Consider the following 19,938-nt stretch of genomic DNA (forward strand, 5'->3'; position numbering starts at 1 on the left):
ATTATTTTCTCCTTGCGTCTTGGAATCGAGAAAAAGAAAGAGTTAGATTATGTGTCTCAATGTATTAAAGACAAGCAAAATTCATCCATTTAGTAAGCACCTTTCTATTGTTGAGACTGAATGCATACAATTCTGGAAAAAGTGGAAGTTCTTCACATGTAAGATCTACCCTGAGCTATGCAAGGGTTGTGCTTGACATTGTCTCTATCACAGTAAGTAAGTTGTCTCGAAAGTAGAGCTCCATTGATAAAGGTTTTTTCTCAGGGCTAGACTCTGTATCTTGGTTGAGTGGAATAAGCTGCCCACTTAGAAGATGATATCTAAAATAGTAAAACAACACTATGAGATTTTGAGAGCTTATAATAAACTTGCAAATTAGGGACTTCTTTTGCAAAATACAGATTTTGCGATGTGATTGTTTCCTATCCCAATTATCATCTAAAAAGTCCCGGAACAGCTCTCAGACTTGCAAAAATGAACATTTTTGCGATAGTTCTTATTTGCTCATCAAAGAAGAAATCTACAAACACTTCAAGAGGCATAAATAGTGCCAGCCGAACTGTTTTTGTGGTAATTGAATACTTGAGGGACTTTTATATATCTCGAAACAACCTATTCTTAAAGCTTTCACTAGTTTGCGAAGCTGGCAAAGACCAATCCTTGATGTGTCAAAGGATGGAAGTGGCAAAGGAGTTACGTGACCCCAACCAAAGGGAGTTCTCGTTCCAAATATGACATATCATAAAAGAATATTCCATTATCTACAAGTTCCTTGTGTTGTCTTCCTTGGTACGTTTGCTCACCAATAAATGCATGAAAAGCATCAAAATTCCCAACTATGCTCTCAACTGGTTGCCAGTCCATCCTATTCGCGATGGATAAATATCTGAAATGTACCAAACATGATATCCACCACTTAATCTTCGAATATAATCATGCACTAAGTGAGATGCTCAAAATAACTTACAGTTGGGTCGATGCCGTGGAAAACTTGGAGGAGATGTTTGCAACCTGAAGTCTGCATGCTGTCTCTCTCCAACAAAAAACGCAACCGGTTTTTGACCTAGTAGACAGCAATTCACTCTTTTGATTGTAACTTGTCCATCCGAACTCCGATTTGAGTGATCTATAGCCTCAATCGAAGAGTATGAATCCCTCTACACATTGATATAAAGACAAAAAATTTCAAAGTTATGGAAGGTGTTTTTGTAACAGCATTTTTCAAAGTGAACAGGTTCAAAACAATTGACTCTCATCTCTTATTTTACATACAATGTCTTTCGGCACTCGCAAGGGTTCTTCTTCTTCAACAAGGTCCATAACCATTGTGGAAAACGATCCAAGATCTCCTAAGTGTGGAGATAGAAACACAACCACCCAACCAACGACATCGAAAAGCAAAAATTTGACACCATGAGCCGGGATGTATGCGACATGAAAAATGTATGCACAAACAAGTCTTGGGCTGGTGTATGTGGTAGCAATATGGCTTCTAATTTCTCACCCATGCAAGATATGGCCCAAACAAAGAATGTTGAGAATGTGGATGTGGAGAAGTTGAAGGAACGGGAGCGACGTTCCAAGAACATTGTTATTCGTGGAATACCCAAAGAGAAGCTAGAGACACCTCCTTCTCTTGCCATTGTTATTGAAGATTTCTTCAAAACCCACTTTGGCATGTCCATAGTTATGGTCTATGGAGCACACAGAGTGGGGAAGCAAGGAGCTCCTTGCTCGGGAGAACCGTCAATTGTATGCACCATGCTGGATGAGACCAAGCGAAAGATTATCCTTGATAATAGTTGGATCTATTTGAGGGATACAAAATGTTTTGTATGTGAAGATCGCACTATTAAGCAACAAAATATGCATCACAAGGCATATGAGGAAAAGGATAAGAAAAACAAGGAGATCTCTCATGAAGAAAATATGCCCAAGGTGGAGGCAAGTCCCTCGAGCAAATAGGGATACGTTACCTATGAGACCGAGTTACAATTGAAAATATGCTTTTGGAATTGTAATGGATACCTATGGAATGCGGGGATTGGAATCGATTGTTGGAATTAGGGTTGCAGAGAAACACACACAGCTTGGAGAAGACGAAGGAAGCTCAAGGCACACAATAGAGAGTGTGTCACTTAGTATGCAATGGAAAGATAGATAGCCCTAGAGTGATGGGCGTATATACAATGCTCAGGGGAAAAAACCTCCTAAAGAGGGAAAAAATGCCCCGGCGGTCCTAGTGTATTCACACACATCACTACCACATGTATATGGTAACAAATCCCCCCTGGAGTGATGCGGTGAATGAGAGCTGGCACACGAGTAAAGTGAAGTGCCATGCCCTAAGGACATGATCAGTCCACAAAGGGGAGTAAGCCCAAAGCTTTGCGGAAAGCTTCAAGCTTCTCACGAGGCAATGCCTTTGTGAAAAGATCTGCAAGGTTGTCCTGTGTTGGCACATAAGCCAAGCTGATCTCTCCTGCTGAGAGCCTCTCCCTGACATAGTGGTAATGCATCTCAATGTGCTTTGTGCGAGCATGAAAAACTAGGTTCCTCGCAACTGCCAATGCACTCTCACTGCAGTGTCGATAGTGTTGGCAGTGTCCTGTCCAACACCCAAATCAACCATAAGGCGTCTGAGCCATACACACTCAACCGTAGCTGTGAAGATTGCCTTATACTCAGCCTCACAACTCGAAGTGGCCACAGTAGGTTGCTTCTTGCTCAACCATGATATACATGAACTACCAAGCATGAAACAAAAACCACTTGTGGACACTCGCGTGTCAAAACAATTAGCCCACAATCTGAGTCCGAAAAAGCATGTAAGCCTGGCGGCAATGATCCCCCTTTGGGATAAAACAAGCCAAGATGTAAAGTGCCACTAAGTTTGCGGAAAATCCTCTTGACAGTCTGCCAATGCTTAGACCCTGGGCTATGCATAAATCTGCTGACCTGTGAGACTGCAAACTGAATATCCGGCCTCGTGTTGCATACATAAATGAGGCAGCCAACAGCAGTTTGATAAAGAGTGACATCAGCAGGATCGCCAGCATCATGTAGACTCAACTTCAAACCTGTTTCCATGGGAGTGGCAATAGGTTTGCAATCCCCAAGTCCAAAATTACATAGCAATGTCTCTATATACCTTTTCTGACACGAGGCAATACCACCATCACACTGCTTAAACTATATACCCAAGTAATGATGCAACAGCCCCAAATCTTTCATCTTGAAAGTAGCATTCAAATCAGCCTTAAATTCAGCAATATGTCTCTCATTTGGTCCAGTGATCAGCAAATCATCAACATAAAGAACCACAATGAGAAGTACATCACCCTCACGCTTTACATACAATGTGCTTTCTATTGGACTATTACGAAAGCCTTGTTTGACCAAATGAGTGTTAGCTTTCTCATACCAAGCACGAGGAGATTGCTTCAACCCATACAAAGCCTTGTTACATTTGCACACTTTGTCCTCTTGTCCTTTTATGACAAAACCGCGAGGTTGCGTTACATAAACTTCCTCAAATATGTCACCATTCAAGAAAGCAGTAACAATGTCTCATTGATGTACATCCCAACCAAAATGAGCTGCCAATGCACATAGAAAACGCACAGTAGTCATACGACAAGTGGGAGCAAAAGTCTCTTCATAATCTATGCCTTTTTGTTGTGCATAACCCTTTGCAACAAGTCGAGCCTTATGGCGATCAATCTCACCATCCGGCTTGCGTTTCAACTTGTAAACCCACTTCGTACCAATGGCCTTTTTGCCAGGAGGCAAATCACATAAAGTCCATGTGTCATTTTCTATGAGTGCATCATATTCTAATTGCATGGCAGCCATCCAATTTTTTGAATTCTATGCTTCATCAAAAGACAGAGGCTCCTCAACATCATGTAAGCTAGACACAGCCAAAGCATAACAATCTGATGCATAAGATGCATGGCGAGAGCCTGAACGAGTACGACTAGACAAAGGTGCATTCAATTTACTGTCACGCAAAGTGTGCACCAACCATTTTGGCATACCTCTAGCCTGCTCATTTTCAGCCCTTTCCTCATCAAGTACATTATGTACATCTGCATCAGTAATAGGCTGATCTGTAACATTTTCAGAAAGACCCATAGGCTGTACATTTTTCTCATTGGAACTTACATTCGTATTTCCACCCACTGAAAAGAGGCAACAAAGTGTCATAAATGTCTTGTGAGCTTACATTACTGTCTCTAGTACATGACAACAAGGGCTGAACAGAATCTTCCACAAACACTATATCCCGAAAAATCAAAATACGTTTTTTTTAAGGATTATACAACCTGTAACCTTTGCTTTCAGCACTATAACCAAAAAAAATACATTTGACAACCTTATCATCCAATTTTCTGCGCTGCACTTGCGGCACCAAAGCATATGCCAAACAACCAAAAACACACATGTGCTCAATAGAAGGCATTCTATCATGCCATGCTTCATATGGAGTAATAGACTGCAAAGCTTTCGTAGGACACCTGTTAAGTACATAAGTGGCACACATGATAGCCTCAAGCCAAAAAGAATGCGGTAAAGCTTGACTTTTGACCATACATCGTGCCATTTCCGTCAGTGACCTGTTTTTCCTCTCAGCAACACCATTTTGCTGAGGTGTATAAGGCACTTTACATTGGTGTTTTATCCCACGACTAGCCAGAAATGCATTAAATTCATGAGACATATACTCCCCCCCTCGATCGGAACGGAGAGTGCCCATAGTACATTTCAAGACATTTTCAGCCATAGCCAGAAATTGTTTGAAGCACATAAAAGCTGCAGACTTCGCTTTAAGCGAAAATATCCATGCATGCCTGGAGTAATCATCAATGAAAGTCACGAAGTACAGGTAATTGCCCAAGGACGGAGTTTGCATGGGCCCACAAACATCACTATGTAGAAGCTGCAACGCATGTGGCCCGAACTGAACCATCCTTTGGAAACTTAGAACGCTGCATCTTACCCAAAATACAGCCTTCACAAACATGTTTGACAAGTGCTTCAAGAGGCGGCAAAGAAGCAACCATATCAGATTTCTGCAAACGCAGCAAACTGGCAAAATTTAGATGACCAAAACGTGCATGCCAAAGTTTTGCATCTGAAATAACCCTTAAATCTGCAACAGCATTTGCAAAAATTTTTCCACACTTGTCATGCAAAGTGAGCTTATACAGCCCACGGCACAAAAGGCCAGATGCAACAATTTCATCACCAAAACTGAGATCATGAACTGTACATCTGTCATCCACAAATTTGACTACAAGTCCAAGTCTAGCAAGTGCGGATACAGACAAGAGATTCTTCTTGATCCCAGGTACATAAAGTGCATCAACAAGTGTGAAAGAACTGCCATTAGCAGCAGTAAGCACAATCTTTCCAACACCCTGAACCGGATAAGAGGCATTGTTGGCACAAGTGACTGAATTCCCATGAGGAACAGACTCGAGAGAGGTAAACAATTCACGATGTGAGGTAATGTGCTTTGTAGCACCACTGTCGAAATACCACACATGTGAATCTACAGCAACTGACAAGCATGCATCATGGACAACAGGATTGTAAGTGCAATCTGCACTAAAAGCCAAGTCTGCATCAACATCAGCATTACAGTCTCCTTTTACAGAAGACTCAACAATGGCTGCATTTGTAGTGGAGCCAGCATTTGCAGTGGAACCACCCTCTTTCTTCTTAGCCTCTTTTGCCTTCAACTTAGGACACTGCTTGATCAAGTGATCTTTAGCTTTACAATAATGGCAACGTATCTTCTTTTTGCCCTTATCACCAGAATTGCCAGACGAAGTGCTGCCAGCAGAAGCATTAGGAATAGTATTTTTGCCACTCGCAACAGAACCATAAGAAGTGGTTGCATTGCTGTTACCACCCTTTCTTTGAGAAGCAATAAAAGCCTGTTCCACTGCACGCTGCCTAGTCCTGTTTTTTTGGAAAGTGACTCTTGCAACAGCAATGTGCATAATGCATCAAACTTGACAACTTCAGGATTTCCTTGGGTCATAAGTCTTCAAGTACTAGCAAACGTCTGGTAAGAATCTGGTAAGGCATCAAGAACAGTCTGCACTAGGGAACTGTCTGAAATGACTTCTCCTGCAGAAATAAGTTGCTCATTGATATCCTTGACACTAGCAAGGAAAGTGTCCATATCATCTTCCTCATGCATAATCTTCAACTCTAGCTCTTTACGCAACAAAGCAATTTTAGCCTCATTGTGACTTGCATAAAGACCAGCCAAAATATCCCAATCCTGTTTTTTAGATTTTACTGAACGGATGTGAGGAACAATGGTGTGCTTCACAGACAACGCAATCAATGCATGATCCTGCGCATCCTTTACATCCCAACGAGCTTGTTCTGTCGTAGGTAAAACAACTCTAGCAGCAGCAAGACCTGCAACATCCTCAACATTGCCTGCATCCTCAGAACCAGGACGTACATCAATGCCCTGCACAATATTCCAGACGCCCTTTGACACAAGAACGTGTTGCATCATATAAGCCCACATAGGGTAATTGTCCCCATCCAACCTATCCTCAGCAGCAAACATCTTGAACACATCTATGTTATTGTTGTCAGCCATGGTAAATGTTGCACTTGATGTGAAAACTGCCCGAAAATAGGAGAAACGAAGCGAGAAAAACATGTGCTATATAGCACAAACTGTAGAAGACTATAAGGCACCTGTTATGCAGAAAACGGAACTGACAGAAATTTTGCACAAAATTCGAAATTGCTTGTGCAGACCTGCTTGTAGTGGAAACGGAGGCCGAAATGAGCCCAAATCAACCTGCGAACACTTACCAAAGCTCATTGAAATCGGAGAAAGTGAGCAGTAGTGTATTGGAGCAGTTGGCGACTAAGCCCGGGAGGATGCAACCTGCTCTGATACCAATTGTTGGAATTAGGGTTGCAGAGAAACACACACAGCTTGGAGAAGACGAAAGAAGCTCAAGGCACACAATAGAGAGTGTGTCACTTAGTATGCAATGGAAAGATAGATAGCCCTAGAGTGATGGGCGTATATACAATGCTCGGGGGAAAAAACCTCCTAAAGAGGGAAAAAATGCCCCGGCGGTCCTAGTGTGTTCACACACATCACTACCACATGTATATGGTAACATTGATGAACTAATAAGCAAAGATGATTTTGTACTTCTTATTGAAACTTGGGAGCATGATACACAAAGGATTAATGGTTTGGAGAATTACAATGTATATTTATTGATGTGGTCAAAGAATCTTAAGCAATGAAGAGGACACGGAGTAGCATGTATGGTTAAGAAAGGATTGGAAGATTTTGTATCAATTGTGAAAAATGACAAGTACAAACATTATGTATGGCTGAAAATTATGACACCAAAAAGAGCACCCATTTTTGTAGCCGGTTGCTACATTCCTCATCATGATTCTCCCTTTCATGCTTGCATGGATAGAGATCAACCAGTTTTTGATTTAGAAGAGGACATTGCTTATTTCAAAGGGGAAGGTGATGTTATTGTATTTGGGGATATGAATGGTCGCACAAAACATTGCAACATGATACTCAACAATTTGATATGCCATATATTTCAAGGGAGTTGGAGGAAGTTCACTTGTATGATCGTTCTTCAATGGATGAGAAAGAGCCGGATCACTATGGAAAGTTACTTTTACACATGTGTAGTAGCACGGGTATGCTCATTGCCAATGGTGTATCTTTGTGGAGTGGAACCAATGGATTTACATGTAGGAGACATAATGGGGATAGTGTGATTGACTATATGCTACTCTCTGAAGCCATCATGTATCACATAAAGAGTTTTATGTTTGGTCAATGGACCCCGGAATCCGACCATCGCACCTTATGTATTGACCTTTCATGTGGAGAAACAACTAAGCATGATAATTTCAGCCAAAGGAAAGAGAAATTATCACTATGTATGGATTTCAAACGGGCACCAATGTACATTGAAATGGTTGAGCAAAAATTATGGATGAAGAAGCTTCAATATGATGCACCATTGGAAACTAAATGGGAAGCTTTTGAGAAAGTTATTTGTTCTTGTGCCAAAGAATGCTTTGCTATAAAGCATCTCCATGGTATCAACAAAGATAGATCACGCAAAAGGTGGTTTGATAAATAATGTCAAGATGCTCGAAAGTCCTTGATTGATAAAGCTTGATGCAACTATGGACAAAGACAACTATCAAAGTCATATGCATACAAACAAGGCATTGATTCAAAAGAAGAGAAGAAGATGGGAAGTAAAGCAACAACTTTTTCAAGTCCAAGAAAAGGCACATGCATGATTTGGAGAAACTTGAGGGGCAAGTGGGTTGAGAATTTTGGTAACTTGAGTCTTGTGGATATGTACACACATTGTAGGCAATTATATGAGCAAGCAAATGCTGAAAAATGTCATTTTATGGTTCACTCCCATGTATGCCCTCTTTTCTTACTATTGAGGATGTATGTGGTGGTCTTGAAAAGTTGGCCACTCGTAAAGCGAGAGATCTTCAAGGTATCAAGCCGGACATGATCAAATGGACGGGAGATTTTACCCATGAGTAGATGTGTGATATGTTCAACCTTGCACTTCAACACGGTATGTTTTATGATTGGAGTACTAATTGGGGGGGATTAAGCCTTTGCACAAAGGAGGAGATGTAAAGAATGTAAACAACTACCGGACTATAAGGGTGCATAATGGAGATGAAATTGAGTGATTGGGCTGAAGATGATGACAAGTGTGCAAAGGGACAAGTGGGTTTTCGTCGATGCCATAGCACCATTGATCATCTTGTCACTCTTTGTGTTCTCATGGAGGAAAGTCGGTTGAAAGGCAAGCGATTGTATTGTTGTTTTGTGGACTTTAAGAAAGCCTTTGATATGATTCCACGTAACAATTTGTGGAGAAGGATGGAAGAACTCCAAGTGTCAAGTGAGTTTATGCTTGCGGTTTCTCGAATCTATGAGAAGGTGATTTGTCAATTGCGCATGGAAAGAGAAATTTCAAAAAAAATTGTAAGCACTATTAGGGTTAAACAAGGATGTCCATTGTCATCGACTCTTTTTGGTCTATGCATCGATCAATTGGAACAAATGGTACTTTATTTTATGCAAGAAGAAGGCATTGAAGAGATCACTATTTGCAATGCGGTAATCATGCTTTTGTTGTATGCAGATGATGTAGTGCTTCTAGCACACACTTTAGAAGATGCACAAAAGCTTATGGTTGTCCTTGAGAACTTTTGCTTGCATAGTGGGCTGATTGTGAACGAATCCAAGACAAAGGTTATGCTTGTGAAAACCAACCATAAGGAGAAGCCATGCATTGTGTACAACAATGAGACACTTGAAGTTGTTGAAGTACCTTGGCCTTGAGGTTCCGTCCAATCACAAGTGGCATGAATGTGCTATGCGTTGTTTGGAAGCAGGAAAGAGAGCATTTTATGCAGTTGAGAACATGTGTAATGCGAGAAACATCAAGTGTTGGGTTCTCAAGAATTATCTTTTTGATGCATTGGTGACACCGGTTCTTCTTTATGGAGTTGAAGTGCGGGGTGGGAGCATCTCAAAGTCTACTTGGAAAGAGTTTGAGAATGTCCAAAAGCGTTTTCTTACAAACTTTCTCCAAGTGAAGACACAAACACCATATATGCTCCTACTTCTTAAGTCGGGATGTCTTCCAATTGAGGTTATAGGCATGGAAAGGGTTGTGGAGTACAGTATAAAGATGCGTCAAAACCCCTCACATCAACTTCCTACAATTGCATGGGAAGCAAGCAAAAAAGTTCAAAAGACGCATAAAAGCAAGATCTTGAGCACGGGATGGATGCAAGACCTAAAGAAGTGGTTTGGGAGATGGGATGCATTACACTTGCTACATGATGCTTCAATTGACTCCCAAGTGAATGAAGCTTTTCTACAATGCTAATGTATTACGGCTTGCGAGAATCCGGTGGGTCACGCTTTATTCATTACACCACCCATATTTCCCCCAACTACAAAACCATGTTCTTTACTGAAAGAGGAAACCGTACTCACACTTACATGCTTAAGCTTATCCCCTTGTCGATGATACGCACTACATTAGGAAGAGAATGAGGTCTAGGAGGGCCTCTTTATTTGGCAGTTTAAGGAAGACAAAGCTCTAGTATTAAGAAAGAAATCAAAAGAGAGATTTTGAATTCAAACAAGCAAAACGGCTAGTTTATTTGAATTCAAATTTTCCCCCGAAAAAGAAATTTCAAATCTAGCCGACAAAACTATATCAAGTAACATATCTTCGGAAAGAGCTCGGTATGTAGATTATAGATCTATAATCTCTGCTCAAATCGTAGATCGTATGTAAAATTTATGGAAGGCAAAAAATCATAAAGTTGTTCCCTCCCTTTTTTTGGGGAAAAAGTGCATCTTTTGACCATTCGTACACCTCTCTTACACACCCACCATTCTTGCACACATGGCATGCACCTATTCGTTAAAATGTTAATCACCTCCATAATCTCATGGCAAATAAAGAGGCCCTCCTAGACCTCATTCTCTTCCTAATGTCGCAGCCATTCGGCTTAGCTCCCATTTTCTCCGATGCGAGATAGGGCGTTGGGGCAATGGAGAAGAGTCAAATCGATTGTGCACATTATGCTCACTGCAAGTTCAAGAGTCTTAGTACCACGCTCAGCTTTTGGTCGAATCTGAACTTGCTTCTCTCACATTTTCAGCCATAACTTAGACCTACAAACTTTCCTCTCCCAGCCAAAGTGTGGGCTCTCCATTACGACTCTCATCACCACAATTTTGGAGCATCGAAAGCCACTCATCAGCCATACACATACTACATCACATGTAACTTTGGTCCCATAGGTCATATTTGACCTCCGAGGATGATAATAAAATCTCTCTCTCTCTCTCTCTCTCTCTCTCTCTCTCTCTCTCTCTCTCTCTCTCTCTCTCTCTCTCTCTCTCTCCAGCGGAGCAGTAGAAAAATAAAGGGGGGAAAGAAGAAGCTTAGATATATTGTTCTGCATCGATATCAGGATTTACTGATGGCGAGAGTCATTCTGTGTAGCAAGAACAAGACATATGATCGCATGAGAATTGCAAACTGTGTCTTTGAGAGATAGATAGGGGATTATCCTCACCTCGAGACACTACCCAGAGGGCCGTCAATGAGACTACCTAGTGGGCTTAGCAAGTGAGCTTTGAGAATAAACATATGACGTGCCTGCCACATTCACTAAGTTCCTATACGTGCACACATGAGAGAGAGAGAGAGAGAGTTGCCTGCCACTACGATCGTCGATTCCCCTCCCCAGACGTGGCATGAACAATCTGTTGTGATCGGGGCGACCTAGGCTTAGAGCTAGGAAAACACACAGCAATTTCAGCTTCAAAAACCAAGAGGAGGAAGATGAGGAGAAGCCCAGGCATTGTTTTGTAGCTTCATCATCAATGAAGCAACATGCAAATAAAGAGGGGGGAAGAGATTTTATTGTTTGCATCGATACGAAGCTCTATTTGGCAGGAGTCGAGAACAAGCTTTCTGGAGTAGCAAAGACAAGAAAGACGATTGAGCGGAGCAGTAGAAAAATAAAGGGGAGGAAAGAGAAGCTTAGATATGTTGTTCTGCGTCGATACAAAGCTTTATAGATGGCGAGAGTCAGGACAAAGATTTTTGTGTAGCAAAAACAAGACATATGATCGCGTGAGAATTGTAAATTGTGTCTTTGAGAGATAGACAGGGGACTATCCTCACCTCGAGACACTACCCAGAGGGCCACCAATGAGACTGCGTAGTGGGCCCAACAAGTGAGCTCTGAGAATAAACAAATGACGTGCCTGGCACACTCAGTAAGTGCCTATACGTGCACACATGGGGGGAGAGAGAGAGAGAGAGAGAGAGAGAGAGAGAGAGAGAGAGAGAGAGAGAGAGAGAGAGAGAGAGAGAGAGAGAGAGAGAGAGAGAGAGAGAGAGCCAGTGGGTGCTCTCTTGGTGGGCCCCCCTCAGAACTAAGTGGCACAGGCATGGGAGGGTGGGATCTACGGCCGGGGGATTGTGGGCCGTAGATCCCAGTGGCAGCGTCGAAAGTAATCTAGAGTACCCTAGATTACTTTTGGCTGCCGCCCATGTGCATACATGTTTTACGTAAATTAGGGCCCCCACGTTTCACAACACGCGCATGGCGTAGTGGTTAGGGTATGCGAATCTCATGGGTGAGGTCACGGGTTCAAAACCCACGCCCGCAAAAGTGGGTGCCCTAGATTACTTTCAAAACTCGGGTAACCCTAGATTACTTTTTACAAAAGTAATCTATGGTACCCGCATTCCAGATCTACGGCCCACAATCCCCCGGCTGTAGATCCCACCCTCCCATGCCCGTGCCACTTAGTCCCAAGGGTGGGCCCTAGTGGAGCGCTTGTGAGACTACCTAGCCTAGCAAGTGAGCTCTGAGCATACACAAATGATGTGCTTGCCATTCTCACTAAGTGCATGTACGTGCGTACGTGAGAGAAAGAGAAAGTCTAAGAGAGAGATGCAGAGCTCGGGGGGGGGGGGGGGGGGGGGGGGGGGGTAGAGAGAGAGAGAGAGAGAGAGAGAGAGAGAGAGAGAGAGAGAGAGAGAGAGAGAGAGAGAGAGAGAGAGAGCTGCCTGCCACTACAATCCTCCGTTCCCCTCCCGGAGGTGACGTGAATGATCTGTTGTGATGGGGATGACCTAGGCTTGGAGCTAGGAAAACACACAGTAAGCTCGGCTTCAAAAACCAAGAGGAGGAGGAACCCAGGCATTGTTTTGTAGCTTCATCACAACGACGCAACATGCAAATAAAGAGGGGGGAAGAGAAGCTTACATGCATTGTTCTGCATCGATATGGGAAGCTCTATTTGGCGGGAATTGGGAACAAGCTTTCTGTGTAGCAAAGACAAGATAAACGATTGAGCGGAGTAGCAGAAAAATAAAGGGGGGAAAAGAGAAGCTTAGATGTGTTGTTTTGCATCGATATCGAGCTTTACCGATGGCGAGAATCAGGACAAATATTTCTATGTAGCAAAGACAGGACATATGATCACATGAGAATTGCAAATTGTGTCTTTGAGAGATAGACAGGGGACTATCCTCACCTCAAGACACTACCCAGTGCGCCGCCAATGAGACTACCCTATGGGCCCAAGAAGTGACAAATGACGTGCTTGCCACACTCACTAAGTGCCTATCCCTACACACATGAGAGAGAGACATATATATATATATATATATATATATATATATATATATAGAGAGAGAGAGAGAGAGAGAGAGAGAGAGAGAGAGAGCCAATGGGCGCTCTTAGTGGGCCCCAATGACCGCTCATGAGACTACCCAGCCAAGTAAGTGAGCTCTAAGCATACACAAAGGATGTGTTTGTCATCCTCACTAAGTGCATGTGTGTGCGCACATGAGAAAAAGAGAGTCTATGTGTGTGTGTGTGTGTGTGTGTGTGTGTGTGTGTGTGTGTGAGAGAGAGAGAGAGAGAGAGAGAGAGAGAGAGAACCACCTGAAGAAAATAAAAATTTTGGGCTTAAATTTTAATGCGCACTCCTGTTAAAAAATTGGGCAAAGACAAGACAAAAGACGGAGTGAGAATTGCAAATTGTGGTTTTAAGAGACAACCAGTTAGACTCCCCTCATTGAAGGGCACTCACTACCTAGCAGGCCTACCCAATGGACCGCCGGCGAGACTACCCACACGGCCCTGCAAATTAGCTCTGTGAATACACATTCAATGTACGTGCCACCCTCACTAAGTACCTGTACGTGCGCAAATGAGAGATAGAAAGTCTGAGAATACACAGTCAACGTGCCTGCCACCCTCACTAAGTACTTGTATGTGCGCAAATGTGACAGAGAGTCTGAGAGAATGAGAGAGATGTAGAGCAAAGAGAGAGAGAGAGAGAGAGAGAGAGAGAGAGAGAGAGAGAGAAGAAGAAGAAGAGTATTTTAACGTCGTGGGAAACTGTCCCAAGGGACCTTAAAGATCTATTCGACAAGGAGAGTTGAACTCAAGACCTGTTATTCAAGAGGGAAATGGCATAACCAATCTACCACACTTGGGTGATAGAAAGGTTATACCATTTTTCTCCTTTCATTAGCGCACACACACACACACACACACACCTGTGAAGAAGAGTATTTTAACGTCATGGGAAACTATCCCAAGAAACCTTAAAGATCTATCCAACGAGGAAAGTTGAACTGGACCTGTTATTCAAGAGGGAAATGGCATAACCAATCTACCACACTTGGGTGATACAAAGGTTATACCATTTTCCTCCTTTCATTAGCGCGCACACACACACACCCGTGAAGAAGAGTATTTTAAAGAGACCTTAAAGAGAGAGAGAGAGAGAGAGAGAATGGACTCTTTCTTAGCGGGCCTACCCAATGGGCTATCAACGAGACTACCCAGTGGGCCCAACAAGTAAGCTCTCAGAATACACAGACGATGTAATGTGCTTTCCACTCACACTAAGACTGGGTTCAGACTGAACCGGCGGAAGAAACAAGGTTTCCTAAATGTGCCGCGGCCAAGTGTGAACAATGTGGAGGAAAAGTGAAAAAGTGAAGGGGGCTGAGAGATGCCATCAACTCTTCCGGGGGGTTCGGAAGAAAAATGGAGGCCCGGCGGAAGAGTGCCTCAACTCCAGCCAATTAAATTTTGCCATGGAGGAAGAACACCCCTTTGCTTTTTTCTTCCGCCGCCTAGTCTGAACCCACCCTAAGTGTCTGTAGGTGCACACATGAGAGAGAGAGAGAGAGAGAGAGAGAGAGAGATTAGAAGTAAACAAAAAGTTTGGGCTTGACTTTAATGTGCTTTCCACTCACACTAAGTGTCTGTATGTGCACACATGTGAGAGAGAGAGAGAGAGAGAGAGAGAGAGAGAGAGATATTTGAAGTAGACAAAAAGTTTGGGCTTGACTTTAATGTGCACTGCCATTGAAAAATTAGGCTTGATTTTATTGCACACACCATCATTATTATAGGGGAGAGTAGAGATTGCTATAACGAGAGATTTAAGGGTGGTTTGCTCGATTGCCAACATCTGCAAAGCACTCAAATGGGATGTGTGTGTGTGTGTGTGTGTGAGAGAGAGAGAGAGAGAGAGAAGAGGGGATAAGTTTTCAATGTAATGGGAACAATCCCAGGCTACCACAACAAGGGAAGGGATCCCCCTCCCTCACAGCGGGTCGCAAGTTGCTTCCTCCAGAGCTCATTTCTGTAGCTCGACGACAGATGGACTAGTGACCCTCCAGAGCTCATTTCTGTAGCTCGACACACACACACACACACGGAGAGGAGTCACCGAAAGATCGGCCATACTAGTGATCCTAATCTTTGTCTCAAAAGGCAACTGACTTCCACACCTTTAGGTGAAGGTAACAAAGGCAACAAAAGGAGATTGCCACAAAGACACTTCATATCCAAACAATTGTGACCACCAAAAGAGAAGAAATTTGCTTGTGTTCCATGATAAAAGTATGTGTTCCATGATAAAAGTAGCTAGCAATTTTCAATGGGTTGTCACATATAAGGCAGGTTTGTACCGGGTGGCTTGATTGCAATCACCGCGGTGAGGGATTACAGAGATTGATAGCAATTTAGCTTGCGCATAAATAAGGCCGTCGATTGAGCACCAAGTATTGGGTGGCCTAATGACGGGATGGCATAGGAACACGCCTCAAGTACTTGAGAGATAACCACAATGACAGTGACTCTATAGGGGCAGCAATATTAATACATGATAGGGGGAGTTCCTATGGGACTATGACTACAGCGAACAGGGACCATCTATAAAGTAGGAGATCGATAGGTAGCGCAGCGGGCTGTTAAAATTGGCCACCAGCAAAGGTCTGGCTAAATTGCCAGTCCGCGGGAGCAACGTCGTAGGAGGTGATGCTGCGACCGTCGCTGGTGGTCACGCGGAAGGATAGGCTCTGTCCACACAGGTTGCCTCCGTCTTGCCAATTCTGGCCCCAGTTGCGCTCCATCTTCCTCCATCCCGAGCTCGATCCCTTCACCTCCACGGACTGCACGTCGCCCGCCCCGCCCACATTTGTCACCAGAACCAAATTAAAGAATTGGTGTCCATTAATTTGAAAGTGCATACCCCCGGACCGGTCACATGACACCCTGCGGAAACACACATCCATAAAATTAGCCGCTAGCCTTGAATCCCCCATAGAAACGGCCGCAGAGCAGCAGCACAAATTCTTACCTTCGGAAGAGGAGGGGCACATGCCCGTACTGGATTTGTGCTATCTGGCCAAATGCAGGCTGAGCGAGGTCGAAATGCTGCTTGGGTGAGTCGCACCAGCCCCCATTACTGCCTTGCGGGCACAAATTGGTTGCCGTGACTACGATAGAGGGCTGTCCCGCCAGGCACCCATCGCTTGCGCACTTTAGTTCAAAGCACGCACCGCAGGTGTCGCCCCCGTTGAAAAGGGGAGCGCTCAGGGCGGTGGTGAGGGTGCCGTAGGCAGAAATCTGGTTGCCGTAGCCGCAAGCCCCATCTGCAAAAGCAAAGAGCACAGAGCATGTTACATATAAAGGTCTCAAACAAGGACATTCCCAAGCATGGTCTCTCTTTACTACTCACCGTTAGTGCCTGAGGCGTCGCTACCACCGTAGTAGGTGGCGTGTGCTTGGCTCCAGCCGCCTGCATTTCCTCCGCCGCTTCCATAGTACCCTCCCAGAAGACCTGGCAGCCCGGCTATCTTCAGCAGTACGAGCACTGACGCTAGCAAGGTGGCCTGCTGCCTGCTGGAGCTGCCCGGCGCCATGGCCCTGCTGCTGCACTAGCTATGCTACGCAGAGGCAATAATGTATGACCTGTGCAGAGAAGGGGTGGGCAACAGAGGAGGAGTCGGCTTCGATATGGCAGGTGGGGGAGAGAGCGGGTATAAGTAGTTGGAAAGAGGGAGATCATGCAGCGCCTCCTCAACCCACATGCATACCTCTGCACTCCGTGACTTTCTTGCACCAAGCCGTCATTTGCTAGAGAGAGAGAGAGAGAGAGAGTCGCGACTCGCGACGTGTTTGTGAGTGCGTACAGTCGTTACCCTGCATTCACTCAAGAAGCTTTTTGAGAGAGTAGTGGGTCCCTTTGTCTTCCAGCTTGTCCAGCTGCAACGTGGTCACGCGAGTTGTCGTCCATCGTGGTTCTGCCGCTCTCTAGGGCGCACCGGCCACCTAATGAAAGTGATTTTGCGCCAGTAAGGGCCGAGTCACCCCTAGAGTACTTTGCCAAAAAGATCTTTCCTCATCTGGAAGGAAGGGCACGCTTAGAACTCTTCTTGAAGCATTCACCAGTAATTTCACTAAAACTTGTAAAATTTTGTCGGTTATCTTTAAGGCAAGCTTGGTACTACATGGAATGGTGCGCCCCTCTCTCGAGCCACTTTCAATCTAGCTGACCTTTTCCTCAATGTTTTTGTGGTATCATTAGAGAATATACTTAAATGGCAACAAGATAGCCGCATTTTGAAATCCCCTGCTTCGCCTCTCAAGACCACGGATGCTCAACCCCAAAAATGTTAAAGTTATAGCATCTCAAGTGAGCGAGTTCATGTGAGGGGCTGGTTGGTAACATGTGCGCAATGAGTTGCCAATTTGTTGTGTTTCCATGGTGGGTTGGTAGCCTAGTTGTTGGTTAGTGGTTGCGAACAGGTTGCCCTCATGCTCCATCTCTTGGGGGTGAAGTGAGAGTGCAACTACGAAAAAAGACAAAGATCATGCATTGCGTGCAGTCAGCATATGCCAGATTTGGTTAACGAGCTGAGTTTTCAAAAATAAAAGCTTCTTTTTGTTAACCCTCACGGCTCACGAACACCCTATCACTTACGACGGACGTTGTAACCTACGGCAGACATTGTATTATTTATTTGGTAGAGTCATGTACCGGGTTTGTCGGTCCAATAGGAAAAGGGTAAGAGTGATCGTCGATGAGAGGCGCACTCTAACTTGAACATTCAAGGGATTAGTTGGCTAAGCATGGGCGCCCAAGTGTGAATGGGGCGAGCTCATATAAAAGTCAACTAAACATAAAATTCACTCATTCTCTCATTTGTGCAATAGAAGAGTGCTCTTGCTCCATCTCCATCTTCTTCTTCTTCATCTCCTTGTGTGTGTGTGTGTGTGTATGCGTGAGAGAGAGAGAGAGAGAGAGAGAGATAGATAGATAGATAGATAGATAGATTTTATTATCGTCCTCGGAGGTCAAATATGACCTATGGGACCAAAGTTACATGTGATGTAGTATGTGTATGGTTGATGAGTGACTCTCGATGCTCCAAAATTGTAGTGATGAGAGTCGCAATGGAGAGCCCACACTTTGGCTGGGAGAGGAAAGTGTGTAGGTTTAAGTTATGGCTGAAAATGTGAGAGAAGCAAGTTCGGATGTGATCAAAAGATGAGCACTCTAGTAGTGTGTGGTACTCAAACTCTCGAACTTGCAGTGAGCATAATGTGCACAATCGATTTGACTCTTCTCCATTGCCCCAACGCCCTATCTCGCATCGAAGGAAATGGGAGCTAAGCGGAATTGTTGCGATAGTGCGTATCGCGGACAAGGGAATAGGCTCAAGCATGTAAGTGTGAGTACGGTTTCCTCTCTCAGCGAAGAACATGGTTTTGTAGTTGGGGGCAATATAGGTGGTGTAATGTATGAAGTGTGACCCATCGGATTTCTCCCAAGCCGTAATACATTGGCGTTGTAGAAAAGCTTCATTCACTTGAGAGTCAATTGAAGCATCATGTAGCAAGTGTAATGCATCCCATCTCCCAAACCACTTCTTTATGTCTTGCATCCATCCCGTGCTCAAGATCTTGCTTTTATGCGTCTTTTGAACTTTTTTGCTTGCTTCCCATGCAATTGTAGGAAGTCGATGCGAGGGGTTTTGACGCATCTTTATCATGTACTCCACAACCCTTTCCATGCCCATAACCTCAATTGGAAGAGATCCCGACTCAAGAAGTAGGAGCATATATGGTGTTTGTGTCTTAACTTGGAGAAAGTTTGTAAGAAAACGCTTTTGGACATTCTCAAACTCTTTCCAAGTAGACTTTGAGATGCTCCCGCCCCACACTTCAACTCCATAAAGAAGAACCGGTGTCACCAATGCATCAAAAAGATACTTCTTGAGAACCCAACACTTGATGTTTCCCGCATTACACATGTTCTCAAATGCATAATATGCTCTCTTTCCCGCTTCCAAACGACGCATAGCACATTCATGCCACTTGTGATTGGATGGAACCTCAAGGCCAAGGTACTTAAAGCTCTCAACAACTTCAAGTGTCTCGTTGTTGTACACAATGCGATCGAGAGAGAGAGTGCGATCGAGCATTGCGACGATGGCACGGCGGCGGCGAGGCGGTTGAGCGCGGCGAAGCGGCGGCTCCTTCTTCTTCGCGGTGAGGAATCCTCCACGAAGCAAGTGTAGAGCGGTGAGTGACACACCATCGCCTTCTTTGAGCTTATTAGTTTAGGCTTGTTGTGTGCTTGGAGCCATTTGTGGCTCGCACACGGTGTATCGGCAAGTTTCTTGAATTGACACGTGCGACATAAGCGCATATTTTTGGCGTCGTTGTCGGGGAATGCCATACATTAAGCTAGAGTAGCACTTTGTGCTTCTCCGTGGTGCAATTTCTATTGTAGGAAAGGTAAGGAAGGAGTGTGTGTGTGTTGAGAAGAGGGATTTGGTGTTATACTGTGTGTTTTTTTTGTTAATAGAGTTTTCAAAGGTACTGTATTTATTCTCTTTGTATTAAGGTAGTTAGTTTTCTTTGTTAATGGAGATTTCAAAGGTTCTGTGTTTATTCTCTGTGTATTAAGGTAGTTAGTTTTCTGTATACAGTAAGTAGGAAGTA

The 19,938-nt window shown here is 43.9% G+C and overlaps 1 protein-coding gene across 1 annotated transcript; it reads right to left on the minus strand.

Annotated features, from left to right (window-relative positions):
* Positions 1 to 15,514: 15,514 nt before the first annotated feature.
* LOC147448705 (expansin-A11-like) lies at positions 15,515 to 16,998 on the minus strand. Its single transcript, XM_086521240.1, has 3 exons — positions 16,667 to 16,998; positions 16,286 to 16,580; positions 15,515 to 16,200 (listed from the first exon to the last, which is right to left on the minus strand). The coding sequence occupies exons 1-3, from the start codon at positions 16,848 to 16,850 to the stop codon at positions 15,897 to 15,899; spliced, it is 783 nt and encodes a 260-aa protein (XP_086377366.1). The 5' UTR covers positions 16,851 to 16,998; the 3' UTR covers positions 15,515 to 15,896.
* Positions 16,999 to 19,938: the final 2,940 nt, after the last annotated feature.

This window comes from Adiantum capillus-veneris, chromosome 10, assembly GCF_014529385.1.
Source record: "Adiantum capillus-veneris isolate H3 chromosome 10, ASM1452938v2, whole genome shotgun sequence".
NCBI lineage: Eukaryota > Viridiplantae > Streptophyta > Polypodiopsida > Polypodiales > Pteridaceae > Adiantum > Adiantum capillus-veneris.

Bases quoted from the DNA above. Each gene is read 5' to 3' on its own strand.
- LOC147448705 (XM_086521240.1), bottom strand. From the start codon at position 16,850: ATGGCGCCGGGCAGCTCCAGCAGGCAGCAGGCCACCTTGCTAGCGTCA. The intron at 16,581-16,666 runs GTGAGTAGTAAA...TTGCTTTTGCAG, and splicing joins CGACGCCTCAGGCACTAACG to ATGGGGCTTGCGGCTACGGC. The intron at 16,201-16,285 runs GTAAGAATTTGT...GTGTTTCCGCAG, and splicing joins GTGCCCCTCCTCTTCCGAAG to GGTGTCATGTGACCGGTCCG.